Here is a 12,401-nt window from a genome sequence, read left to right on the forward strand (position 1 = left end):
GTAAATGTTGTTTATTTCGTAAGGTTAAGTTCCACACAGCAGGTTTGGGTTGTATTTTGCTTTAATCCCCTATCATGATCCAAGGATTGTTGACTTGACAAGGTTATTCTCTGACAAACACACCTGGCACCAGAGGGTTGTCAATATGCCAATGTAGTAATAAGACAAAGGAGGCCTGGAGGAAGATGTGAGTTACAGAACACAGCTTGTCTCAACAGAAAAAAGCTGAATAGATAAGTATTGATCAAATCCTAATATCAATTATTTTGTCAGTTCAAATATGAAATGTATAATACAACATGAACATATTTGAATCTGCTCATGTGTCTGCTTTTGTATAAATTAAGAGCATGAGATGTTAAAAAAATTAAAAATATGTTCAGAATGTATTTAATGAAGTCAGGCTTTCACTGAAGCAAGACATATTGTATAAAATATACATCAGGGGTATTGTGTGCAAGAGCAGCCACATTTCCCATAATTGCCATGCAATACTTGTTATGGCTTTGCCTCTGTGCTTTTGTGGTCTGAGGATACTGCTATATTATTATGTCCTCATAAGATGTTTGCAATACCGCCCACTTTACAGCTGCTGTTTATGTTTATGTTCAGCATATTTTTGCATTAAAATAACAAAACAACTTGAACATGTGGCACAGTTTATTGGTCTGCACGGATGGTTAAATCTTTATTGCAGGCTTCTGGTGGGTGAATCCTGTAGTCAGAGGTGGTGAGGACACTGTCTGACCACACTGCTGGCAGACAGCCAGGCAGCTATAGAAGGGAACATCATGATCCCGTTAATTATAAAGGTGACATAACGCAGGTGAACCCGATTGTGCAAACCCACAGGGATGTTATCAACAGGCTGAGCAATCTCTCGAACAATCAGTTATCTGAAGAAAACAGATTTTACACACTGTCGTTTTAGAACATTTCTTTCACATTAGAAGAGATAGTACAGTAACATATTAACTGAGGTGTTTTGAGCCGATAACACAATAAGCCCTCATAATGCAACAAAGTATTCACAATAAAATACAGAAATATTTTATAAAAAGCTCATCAGGGCTCTAGCTCAGGCAAGCAGAGATTTGTTTGTTTCCCCAAACCGTCGTCTGTGCTGCGATGTCCTGGTAGCTTTGTTAGCACTTCCTCTTGTCTTGTATGTGCAAGAGGAGGTTAAAAAGGAACTCAGCTGACCTGAGCTGAACTGAAATGTATGAATACATTTCTTTATTGACTCAAGGCCTGATGTTGTCATTCTTCCTGAAACATCATGAACATCTTGTTTCTGTTGTGATGAAAGCAGCTTATTAAGTTAATAGTTAAGTCAACCTTTTTAAGTAATGAACATATTTACATACCTATTTCTTTTTTCAGCTTTAGAGTCTCCTATTGCTCTCAGTAAAGTAAATACTCTCTGAAAAAGTATTTGCTAAATGTATTAACAAATAAACAGCAGGTCTTTCTTGATCATTGGCTTACACATTTACTAAATATTGTATGAAGTACTCAAATCTGAGAGGCAGTTACAAGAAAGCGTGTCTCTGAATGAGTGTCTTGGTGTAACCAGAAGCACGTGGGTGAGTTCATTTAGGGATACAAGCTGCACAGTCATCAGGAAGTGAAACAGAACAGAATGTGCTGTACTAATCTGATTGAAAAACACAGCCCTGAGTGGAGGCATGAAAAAAAGAAAAGACGTTTAATTTAAACAGCTTAAAGGGGAATCATTTGGCAGCAGGAGCATGTGTATAAAGACAACAAACTGAGCTTGATTCTTCATTTGGTGATATAAAAGACAAGTGGTGAGGATCAGGTAAGAAAAGCACACAAACACTGAAACTAAAATAAGGCTGGGCAACCTAATGCTCTTTGTTTGTGTTCTAGGCATCCGTGTTGCGTACATGGCAGTAATCTCCTGAGAGATCCCTTTTATCCCTGAACTTTTACCCCCTGAAGCAAGTACTGCCGTGTCTGCCAAGGACCTTAAATAAATGATTTCTCACTGCCGCTGATGAAGAGAAACACAGTGTAACAGAGACTAAAATAACATATTGTTGAAGCAGTTAAACCCTAAATATTTGTATTTGGACAAGAGTTATTGCTCATTTTATTCCCTCGAATAATCAGTTATGATGAATGACTACTTATATTCAGATATTTTTTTAAAAATTGGAAAAATACGGCATTACAAATTTAAGTCATATATTGGAAATTTCAAAGGAAAGAAAACAGAGGTTTCAAACTTTGAATTAGATTATTAGACAATTTAACCAAAACACAAGGGCTTTACTTTAAACTGTAACAGCTCTCCTTCATTTCACAGCTCTTTCACCTACCCTGCCATATTCAGTGTAACTATTCATCATTAAATTACCTTTCATCGGTCACACAAAAATCTATCACATTGCAAGCATACTAATCATTCAAAAATGCCTGAGGCAAGTTTGAGTGAAAGCATGATAACTAATTTGACATACCACACACAATGGCATATTGTGCCTTATCCAAACTTATCAAAGGGTGACATTGCAAAGTAATAACTACAAACAAGAGACACATCTTTGGTTTACTAAAAGAGGATCCTTCAAAACAAAGTCATCCGCACCATTACCAACTCTACAATGTGTTTGATTAAACATATATTCAAGGCTATCGCTGTAGTATTAGATGGAAATTAAAAGGTGAGAGTAACAAATCACTATCAACTACAACTATATGCAGGTGTCCCTTCAACATGGAATTGAAGATTAAATAAACAATTTCCTCGTCTAATTTTTAAATGTTGTGATTTTTGAGAACTTCAGGGTCAGAGAGGTAAAAACACTTCTGCTTTTCACACCTCTTCCCCTGCTTGTTGAATATGCCTCTATACGGGAAGTGTACATAAAGTATGTAACCACCCACCTGAACAAAGGGTCATTTGTGGTGTTTTCTCATGTTGAGCAATAACCGTCTTGCTCTCTTGATTTACTTGTGTTTCCTGCAGTAATCACTAAATGGCAGGCAGTAACTGTAAAACTTCAAGAATAAAGTTTGTGTTTCCTGTCAACTTGAAACAGTACAGCTTATTGATGTACTGGCTGCCTTTTTGCAAAATCATATAAATATGGCTGTGAATTGTTTTTATCAGGCTCACTATTTAGACCATGGATATTAGTGATTGGATATTTAAAATCTCAACAATTAAAACCTCTTGAGATGGACGTTGGGAACAGTTTTTAGATCATTAACTTGGATAAAAGAACCAGTACAAAAATGTTTTTAAAAAGTTATTCATTTGAAGAAGAGACAATAATATATATTATAAGCTGAATCCCTATTACATTTGCCCCGATATAAAAAACAACATATTTTAAGGGGAAAATGTGTTTAAAATACAAACAAGGGCTCCTCACAACGGCTCACAACATCTGGGGGTCATACTTTAGTTCTGCTACATAAATTGAGATTCATTTTCCCTATTGTCTCTAAATTCAGCTTTTCATGGGAAATGTTGGATAGTTTTACCTATGAATCCTAAACATTGATTTATATGAAACAATGAGAGAAGTTTATTTTTATCTTATAGACATCTGAAACATAACAAGGGCCCCCAATAATTAGAGGTAGGAAGTAACTAAGTACGTTCACTCAAGTACTGTACTTAAGTACAATTTTGAGGTACTATTCTTTACTTGAGTATTTCCTTTTATTCGCTGCTTTATACTTCTACTCCACTACATTTAAAAAGGAAATTACACTACATTTAATTGCAGCTTCAGCTACTTTAAAAAATGCATTTTTAATAATTAAACTAGAAAACGTACTCTTTAAGTCACAAAAGAGTGAAATTATTTCAATATTTTGCAAAAAGACAATCATAACTTTGTTTGTCTATAACAGTAACGTGCTACTTGATGCAACAATGTTATGGAGAAATGTCACATAATTATATACACACATAAAGGCCCTATTTGAACAATGATACCTTTTACTTTTCATACTTTAAATACATTTTGCTGATAAAACTTTTGTACTTTAGTGTAGAAGAGTAGAAAATACAATACTGCCTTGTGAGTGTTTACACTCCCCTACAGTAGATGGCGATATGTTCATACAAGTGCTACTGCATTCAGGAAGTTTATCCACAGTTAAAATCATCAAAAACGTGCTTAATTTAACAGGTTTTCCAGGAGTTTGGTTTTAAAAAAAGGCAGAATTGTATTTCTTATACCTCACACTTGGTTAAATTAAATGTGCTGGACAAGTAATCCTACAACTGTTCGTAACTGATTATAAAGTGATCAAGGAAACAGTCATCCGATATCATGCTTTTTATTCAATCGGGCATCTCATTTATTAAAATATTAACTATTAATAATAATAATACAATTTTTGAACTTTTTTCACACATTTAATTGTGAATTTAAAAAAAAAACGATTTGATGCTTACATCAAACCACCATCCCGTGGAAATGTTGCACAAGAGTTAACGAGACCTGATGATTTATTGTTCAGCTAGTTGGCCCTCTCCCAACTCACCACTACTAACCATTATCCCACCAATTCTTCTGCTTCCAGAGACGATCTGTCCCAATCCTCTAAATGAAAATTGATGCAGCAGCCAGTATGCAACAACAGATGAGGTCTGTGCAGTCAGGGGCAATGAAAGGGGGCTAGAGCTGTATCCCATTGCACAAGCACAATATATACAAGTAACTGGTAATCACATAGTTCCTTGTGGCTTTTACGTCCCTTCCCCTCTTTCACAGAGCCCCCTCATCTCCAAACAACGACTTTTCCATTCCTGGCGGTATGTGCTGTATGTTATTTATAAAGAATGAGAATAATATTTGACTAACAACGCGCCCCTTGGGGCATATCATTTTTCTTCTAGTTTTGAGAACCCTTTTGTCAAACCGTCATTTCTATGTGTATATGCTGTATATCTACGTGGGTGGTCATGCTTCCTGGTCATGGTTCCTTTTCATGTTAGTGAAGGATTAACAAAAATATTCAATATAAAAAATATACTATGTTGTGAAATGTGGGTGGGCAATGGTATTGAATTGTTTAAACGACTTGTTAATGCTGAAATGCTGGACAGTTACTAACATAATGCATATGTTTCTGAATTCAGGTTACCGGTTTTCCAATAAAATAATATGAAATGGTTTTCAAATGCTTTCACAAAGACAGTCTTTAGGGCTCTGCTTTAAACTATTACATCCACATGTTGCAGGTTAGGGACACATTTAGTTTTTAACCAAGTTAAAGAGGTTTCCTTTAACATTTTGATCAATGAAATCCAATATTATTAAAGGTGAAAAAAATGGACAAAAATATTTATTTTCAGAATGATTACATTTAACATGTTTTGAAGGTAATGAGAACTATACAAATACTGGGCTTTTTTTGTACAGTCAATGTTTTTTTTAATTTTTTTTTATGTTATCTCTTTGTGTTTATTGGGAGGGCGGTGGCCAAGAAACGAGGGGAAAAATATCATCACTTGTCTGAGAGTAGGTCATGCAGGGTCTCAATCACACATAATATGAAATAGGCATGCACCCAACCGGATCACACCAAGTAGCCAACCAGAAACGGTTGGATAAGAGGAGACAAGAAAGCTTTATTCTCTAATGAAATGGAAATGTATTAAGGGCATTCCAGCGACACAATAAGAAAAATATAAACATGTATTATTTATATATTGAAAATACAACATCAAGTCAAATGACCTTCTTCTGTTGATATAGATGAAAAACATGATGGCTTTTAATCTTTTCTTAAAGGTAGGGTAGGTAAGAATGGAGAAACCAGCTAGAATTTGTACACAACCGAAAAAAATCTGCCCCTTCCTTCAGACTTCCTCACAGAGCCCCTCCTCCAACACACACGAACGCGCACATGACCAATGAGGGCACGAGATACGTTTGAGCACAGATGGAAGGCTGACAGGCAGGTAGGCCATCCAATTATCTGCCACGGGCTGAGGCAGTAATTGGACTTGCTTTTTACAGCGCCACAGCTTCCACAGATGAAATATTTGTATATATTTATTGTCAAAGCATTTAATGTATTCATTGCTATCGGGATGTTAAGAGCATTCCATAGAATATAACAAAAAGTGTTTCTGAAGTGAATTACCTACCCTACCTTTAATAGAAAATGTCAGGCAACTTGATGTAATTTTTCAATGAAATAGATTAAACTAAAATAATCAAATTTGACCATTTTAATAGTTTGACAATTGTAATATTGTAACAATAATCTATAAGTCACTCATATATAATTGTACACTTTTATCTAGTTTCTATCACACTACGTTGTACATGTTACACTTGATATAAAATCAAACATAACTAAAAAGTAGAATATCCCAGTAGAATATCTTACAAATATACACTTCGAAGGTCCAAATTACAGCTAACACAATTTCAAAGTATATCATTTACATGAAGTGTGCAAGGAATGGCATATTACATTAAATATAAATGTAAAATGTCCAGTTAGAATTCCAGTTAACAAAAGAGAAACTATGGAGTTTTAAATAGTATGTGCATGCCCTTTATCTAAGAGTGTTTTATTTTTTTACCATTACTTTTGCTATACCAATCTCTACACTTCCTTTGTATTTGTTGGGCAAATAAAGGAATTCTGATTCTGATAATTCCAGCATCCTTTTTTATTTCACACTCCAGGCCAGGTGGTGGCGCTGGCGGTGATTCCTCTGTACACTGGGCTTCCACCCGCCAATAAACACCAAAGAAAAAGTCGAGGACATGTTAAGCTAGTAGCAGAACCGGACGGCGTGTTTTCTGCTCCACACATTTGTCGAACTGCAGCTACGAAAAGGTGAGTCAACGTTACATACCATATATATATATATATATATATATATATATATATATATCCCTCCATCTCCTGTGTTCATTCCATTGTTGTTACATGTAATAGTGATTAGTATGTGGATGGGCTAATTATTTTTCCCCGTCGTGGTAAATGCTAAATATGTATGCTATCACAACTACATTGTGCTAACGGCTAATGTTTGCACGGCTATTTGTGGGGGTTGGGAATCCCGTGAACGTTACTATTTGGTGGACAAATTACACTAAACCTGATCAAGTATGCGACCTGATTGTGTAAATCACGCAGATACTCGTCTTGATCTAACCAAAGGGATGAAAATATAAGTCTAACGATACCCCGGTGGTTGTTGCGCACAAGCTAGCAAATCACAAATGCTTTTGGTTGCTAGCTAGCGCTAGCTAGCGTTAGCTTGGTAATGCGCAGTCGACGTTAACATTTAAGTAGAATGATAAAATACACGATGGCGTCCACTTTATGCAAGTAATTAAAAGGGTCAACAGCACGGGGTGTTTTAATTTTGTGATTTTAAATATAGTTAGACTCGTGTCGTTGTTTTAGAAAATCACAAGCATTTCCTGATGCTCTCGATGTTATCCCCATAACGTTAGCCAATCACTGATACCAAGATGTCCAGGTATGTCGTTGTAACACTTTCTGTCTTTCTTTTCAGGCACATCTGATTGTTTGACTGTAAAAAGAAGATATTTTAAATCTGGTGAAATGAGTAAGTTGTGATTATTTTCTACTGAGTTCCTGGTGCTACTTTTGGCTCCAACTTATTTCACTACCGGGTGTTTGTTTCCACGGTGACATTCTTTAGATGAGGTGACAAGCCACCTACATCTGGACACACCCAGCTCCATTATTAGTTAAGGGACTGGATGACTGCCCATGCAGGAGTTATTCTCATAACAAATATGGCATTTTGTGTGTGAAATAAACACCCGCAGATAAAGCTTTACTCTTGTTTGTTTGTTTATTTAAAGGACAGTGCACATTAATCCACATTGCTGTAAATGAGCCAGTATTAGCCAGCAGGCTAATTTTCTACTGTTGTCCTTGGCAAGATGTTAAATGACCACAACAAGACTAGAGAAATAAAAACATAATTAAATAGAGTACAGCAGACAACAGCAGTACAACAATAAATAGGAACAGCAGTACAACAATAGAGAGGAACAAACAAACATGCAAACAGATGAAATATCATCATACCTTGATACAGTTAAAAGTGTTCATATTTATATTTTAACTTAACAGTTTGCATTTACTGGACAGTAATGCTTTTGTATTTGTTTTATTTATGTCTGCACTATATATATATGCATTAAGCATTTGACACCAAAATAAGAGTTAATGTTAATTAATTGTTTATGGAATTGTATTAAAGCTGAGGTACACTCACTGTCTATACTTCTTACAAGTCTGAACGCTCATCCTATGTTTTGCCCTTTCTTTTAGGCCAAAGTGACCAGTTTCCCCTTGACTGCAAGGTTTATGTTGGGAATCTAGGAAACAATGGAAACAAGACAGAGTTGGAAAGTTCCTTTGGGTACTATGGCCCTTTAAGAAGTGTTTGGGTCGCCAGGAATCCCCCAGGCTTTGCTTTTGTAGAGTTTGAAGACCCCAGAGATGCATCCGATGCTGTGAAAGAACTGGATGGAAGGTAAATCCGTTAACACATTTTTCAGTTGTACTTTTTGCATTACATGTTAGAATTTCTCACTCGTATGATGACTTTTTCTTTAGAACTATGTGTGGCTGCCGAGTGCGTGTCGAGTTATCCAATGGCGAAAAGCGCTCAAGGAGCCGTGGCCATCCTCCGTCCCATGGCGGTAGCAGACGCCCTCGAGATGATTTTAGACGACGTAGTCCTCCAGTCAGACGCAGGTATGGTTTTTCTTTTGGACCACTTTACTCTTTTATTTACTGTCTCATTTGCAGTGTTTTATTTTTTAAACAACTGAAAAAGCATATTTACATTCCCAACACACTGTAACCATTATTTTTGTACCTCCCACACTGACAAATAATCGTATATCTTTATATCATAGACCAATTAAAGCGTAGTCAATCTTTTTAAGCCAAAACCAAGTAGGGGTAAGTTTCTGATCATTTGTCACAATGGCCTAAATGTTATCGTTGGCACTCTTAGTGCTTTAAATCATGTAGTTTACATACAAAATGAGTTCATAAATAGATAATCTGTGAATTGGCCTGCTTCAGGATTTAACATACTGATGTTGCTTTTTAGGTGTTCAAAAACAAATCTACACTAGTGATGCTTTTAAAAGAAATTGTTATTTTTTCTTCCAAAGTATTTTTGTCTTTGCCAGTTTTGCCTAGTTTTACATCCAATTCCAAATGCAGCCTATGTCAGCACTTGACTATTTATGAACTCTAATAACGGGTTGTCTTATAAAAGACCAAGCTCTAACAGAGTGATATTGCTTCAAGGAGCATAGTTTGCACTCCATCAAACATTTTCATAGGTACTTTCTAGAATTACTTTCTTGCAGGTTTACATTTTGTTTTCTTTCTGAGTTCAGTTGCCATATATTAATAAAACTGAACCCCGTTACAGAGTCACCACCACGCTTCTCACCATCTGAGTCAGTCAACTAGTCTTCTTTCAGCATCATGTGACTGCTGACCAGGGAGCCCCAATCAGCTTGGGTGGTGTTGTCACATGACCAAGGCGCACCGCCAGTCGTCAGGTTCCACCAACCTATTGGTTCCTGAGCATGCAGCTCCCAGCATCCTCCTCTTCTTCCTCCAACCTTAATCCAATCGACAGCGGCCCACTTCACATTATCAACCAATCAGCATCTTTACTCTCTATTTGCCACACAACTACTGTATCAACGGGAACAGCCCATGGCTTACATCCCTTCCCATCATCCCCCCCAAAAAAGGCAGGGAAAATCTACAACTACCCCTTCCAACCAGCCACCAAGCAACTTCATATCTCCAACATTTGCATCATGTGGCAAATCCTCTCTGCAATTCGACTTCCCTCACCATCAGTCTGGCTTCCTTGCGTCATTTCTATCTTGTCCAATTCCCCCAAAATAGTAAGTTGCTTTTAATCCTGCTCTTTGTAGTTTTTATGCTTACTCTAACTTTCAAAGGTGCTTGACCGTTTGCCCTCAGCAGTTATGTAACTTAGAGCAAGATCAGTCCAGAGCTGCAAAAATCTACAGATCAAAAGTTGTGGTCAAGGAACTTTGTCATCAGTCTTTAACTTATATTTGCAGATATGAACTACAGTTATTAGAGGTTCACCATATAATTGGGCTACCAAGGGCATTTTCATGGCTCGACATTAAACCACTACCTTTTTTTTTAGGTAAATGTTCCCCCCTTTTTTCCATGAAAATATCCACGCTCCTAAGCCGCGTTCACACCGGAGTACTTTTCCCCGTGCTTTTCGCGTTTAGTTCCGTTAGTACCCCTTATGTCACGTTCACACCAAAAAGAAAACTTAGTGCCGGGAACTTTTACCCCCATTTTTAGTGCCTGCTGAGAGATGGTACTTTCCTGGGGGGAAAAAGTGCCCCAGTTCTGATTGGCTGGGCGAATTGCAAACCACGCCCCGTAAAAAATGTTTTGTAGAGCCGCCATTTTATTATCCTCGCATTAGCATTATTAGCATTAGCATTCGCCCAGCGCACAAACGCAGAGAGACTAACTTATGGCAACACAAAAGAAAACATGGGAGCGGTGGAGTGATGAGGAGGTGTCAGCGTTCTGGCGATTTACTCGGAAGGCTTCAGTAGAAGCTGCTGGGAGTCCCAGCAGCTTCTACTGAAGCCAGTCCCCAACTCCGGGGACTTCCGGCCGGGGTCTCCGGGCGGCAGTATACACCGTGAAGTTGTTTGCGGCCTGCCAGTAAACCCAAAGCAGAAGAAGACGAAGTGACGTCAGCGGCTCATTTGCGTAATCTTCCCTCAGGGAACTTATTCCGGTGTGAACGCGATCTGTAATAAGTGCCCTGGGGTAATAAGTGCCGGCACTAAGTACGGCAAAGTACTTGGTGTGAACGCGGCTCTAGTGTGCTCCAGTGTCTTAATAGAAAAACAAAAACACTTTTAATGTTTTTTTTAACTAAAAATGAAAATGACCCGTCTCTGTTCAGGTCCCCTGTGTGGACCCTCGGAGGTCATTGTGCACAAGCTGTGTGGTGGAAACACAAATCAATAGCAACAGACAGACCATTGTTAAATTGTGACATATTATTTGTTTATGTCAAAGGAAAGCATTAATGTCGAGCCCTGGCTTTGTTCTGAAATCTGGCCCCCCTATTGGTGCTCATTTGACAAAGATTCCTTCTTTATCAAGTTGATCTTGATGCAGTTCATGGATGCAGATGATCCTTCTATTAACAGACAAGGAACTACGTGTAACCACGTGTCATCCGTGTCTAAGGATCAAGAATACCAAAGGTTTCACTAGAAAAAAATCTCTTCCCTAATTTTTTTTTGCTTCATTTTTTACTTCACATACACTATAGGAGGAGGAGCCGCAGTCGCAGCAGGTAAGCGAGTAACAACAGTTTTATTTACACTCTGCTTTTGTTAATAATCAATGATAATCATATTCATTTTTTTATGCTTTGTTGCATCAGGTCTCTTTCAAGAGATAGAGGCAGACAGCGCTCTCTGTCCAGAGACAACAAGAAGGGCCCAAGATCAATCTCCCGGTCAAGGAGGCAAGTTAAAAAAAATCACTATACTTACTACTTTGTACTTTTGAGACTCATTTTGTGAACTAGTTTGTTTGTTTTACAGTCGTTCCAGGTCTAACGACAGAAAATGAGGACCCCAAGGCGATGGTTCGTGTGCGGGATCTAGCTATGGTTGGGGAAAATACCAATTTTTATAGTCATGTCTTTCTTTTCTCTAGGGTTGGCCAAGTTACTTGTGTAATACCAGTCTGTTGAATTAACAACGGTCTGATGTCTTTTTCTCCTAAAGCGAATTCTCTTCCCCCGCATGTTATGAAATGGAGTACTGGATTTAGTTTTTCCATTGCCATCCTGTTTTTTAACTGTTGAATTAAAGCTCATGTGATGTTTTTATTTGTTTTTGTTTCCTTTTTTTATTCTTGGTTGACTCAATTCAATTACTGGCAATGGGTTAATGTGAGACATACCATTAGAGGGGTTTATGTTATGACAGAAATCAGACTGGCAAACAAAATGTTAAATACTGGTGCTGTTATTTGCAGGCTATCCTTGAAGCCAAAAACATAATCTGTAATTCTGTATTTTACTTATGTCATTTTTGCAACAAAATGCTCTATTCAACTTCGCTTGACTCTTGACAATTTGTGCTGCAGTTAAGAAAATGTGTTCAATAAATGGTTTTCCAAGGTCAAGCCTATTTCTTTGTTGCCTTTTTTTGTTTGGAAGTATTAAATATTAAACTAACCATGTACCATAATCAAATGACATTTGGCAAATGTAAAAATATAAGCTTTATTCAGTTCAGGAAGTACCGTTTCTGTTGCCTTATGACATGCAAGTGCAACCCACA

General features: G+C 37.4%; 1 protein-coding gene across 1 annotated transcript; it reads left to right on the plus strand.

Annotated features, from left to right (window-relative positions):
* The first annotated feature begins 6,745 nt into the window (after positions 1–6,745).
* Positions 6,746–12,248, plus strand: srsf3a (serine and arginine rich splicing factor 3a). The gene is made up of 7 exons (XM_034138932.1): positions 6,746–6,846; positions 7,535–7,588; positions 8,326–8,530; positions 8,614–8,754; positions 11,378–11,401; positions 11,492–11,575; positions 11,655–12,248. Exons 2-7 carry the CDS (start codon positions 7,585–7,587, stop codon positions 11,680–11,682), a joined length of 486 nt encoding a protein of 161 aa, XP_033994823.1. The 5' UTR covers positions 6,746–6,846; positions 7,535–7,584; the 3' UTR covers positions 11,683–12,248.
* The last annotated feature ends 153 nt before the right edge of the window (positions 12,249–12,401 follow it).

The sequence above is a fragment of the Trematomus bernacchii genome, unplaced genomic scaffold, assembly GCF_902827165.1.
Source record: "Trematomus bernacchii unplaced genomic scaffold, fTreBer1.1, whole genome shotgun sequence".
Lineage (NCBI taxonomy): Eukaryota > Metazoa > Chordata > Actinopteri > Perciformes > Nototheniidae > Trematomus > Trematomus bernacchii.

Excerpts from the sequence above, each read along its gene's own strand:
- srsf3a (XM_034138932.1), top strand. Across the intron at positions 8,755-11,377 it reads AGTCCTCCAGTCAGACGCAG|GAGGAGGAGCCGCAGTCGCA; the intron begins GTATGGTTTTTC and ends CATACACTATAG. Across the intron at positions 11,402-11,491 it reads AGGAGCCGCAGTCGCAGCAG|GTCTCTTTCAAGAGATAGAG; the intron begins GTAAGCGAGTAA and ends TTGTTGCATCAG.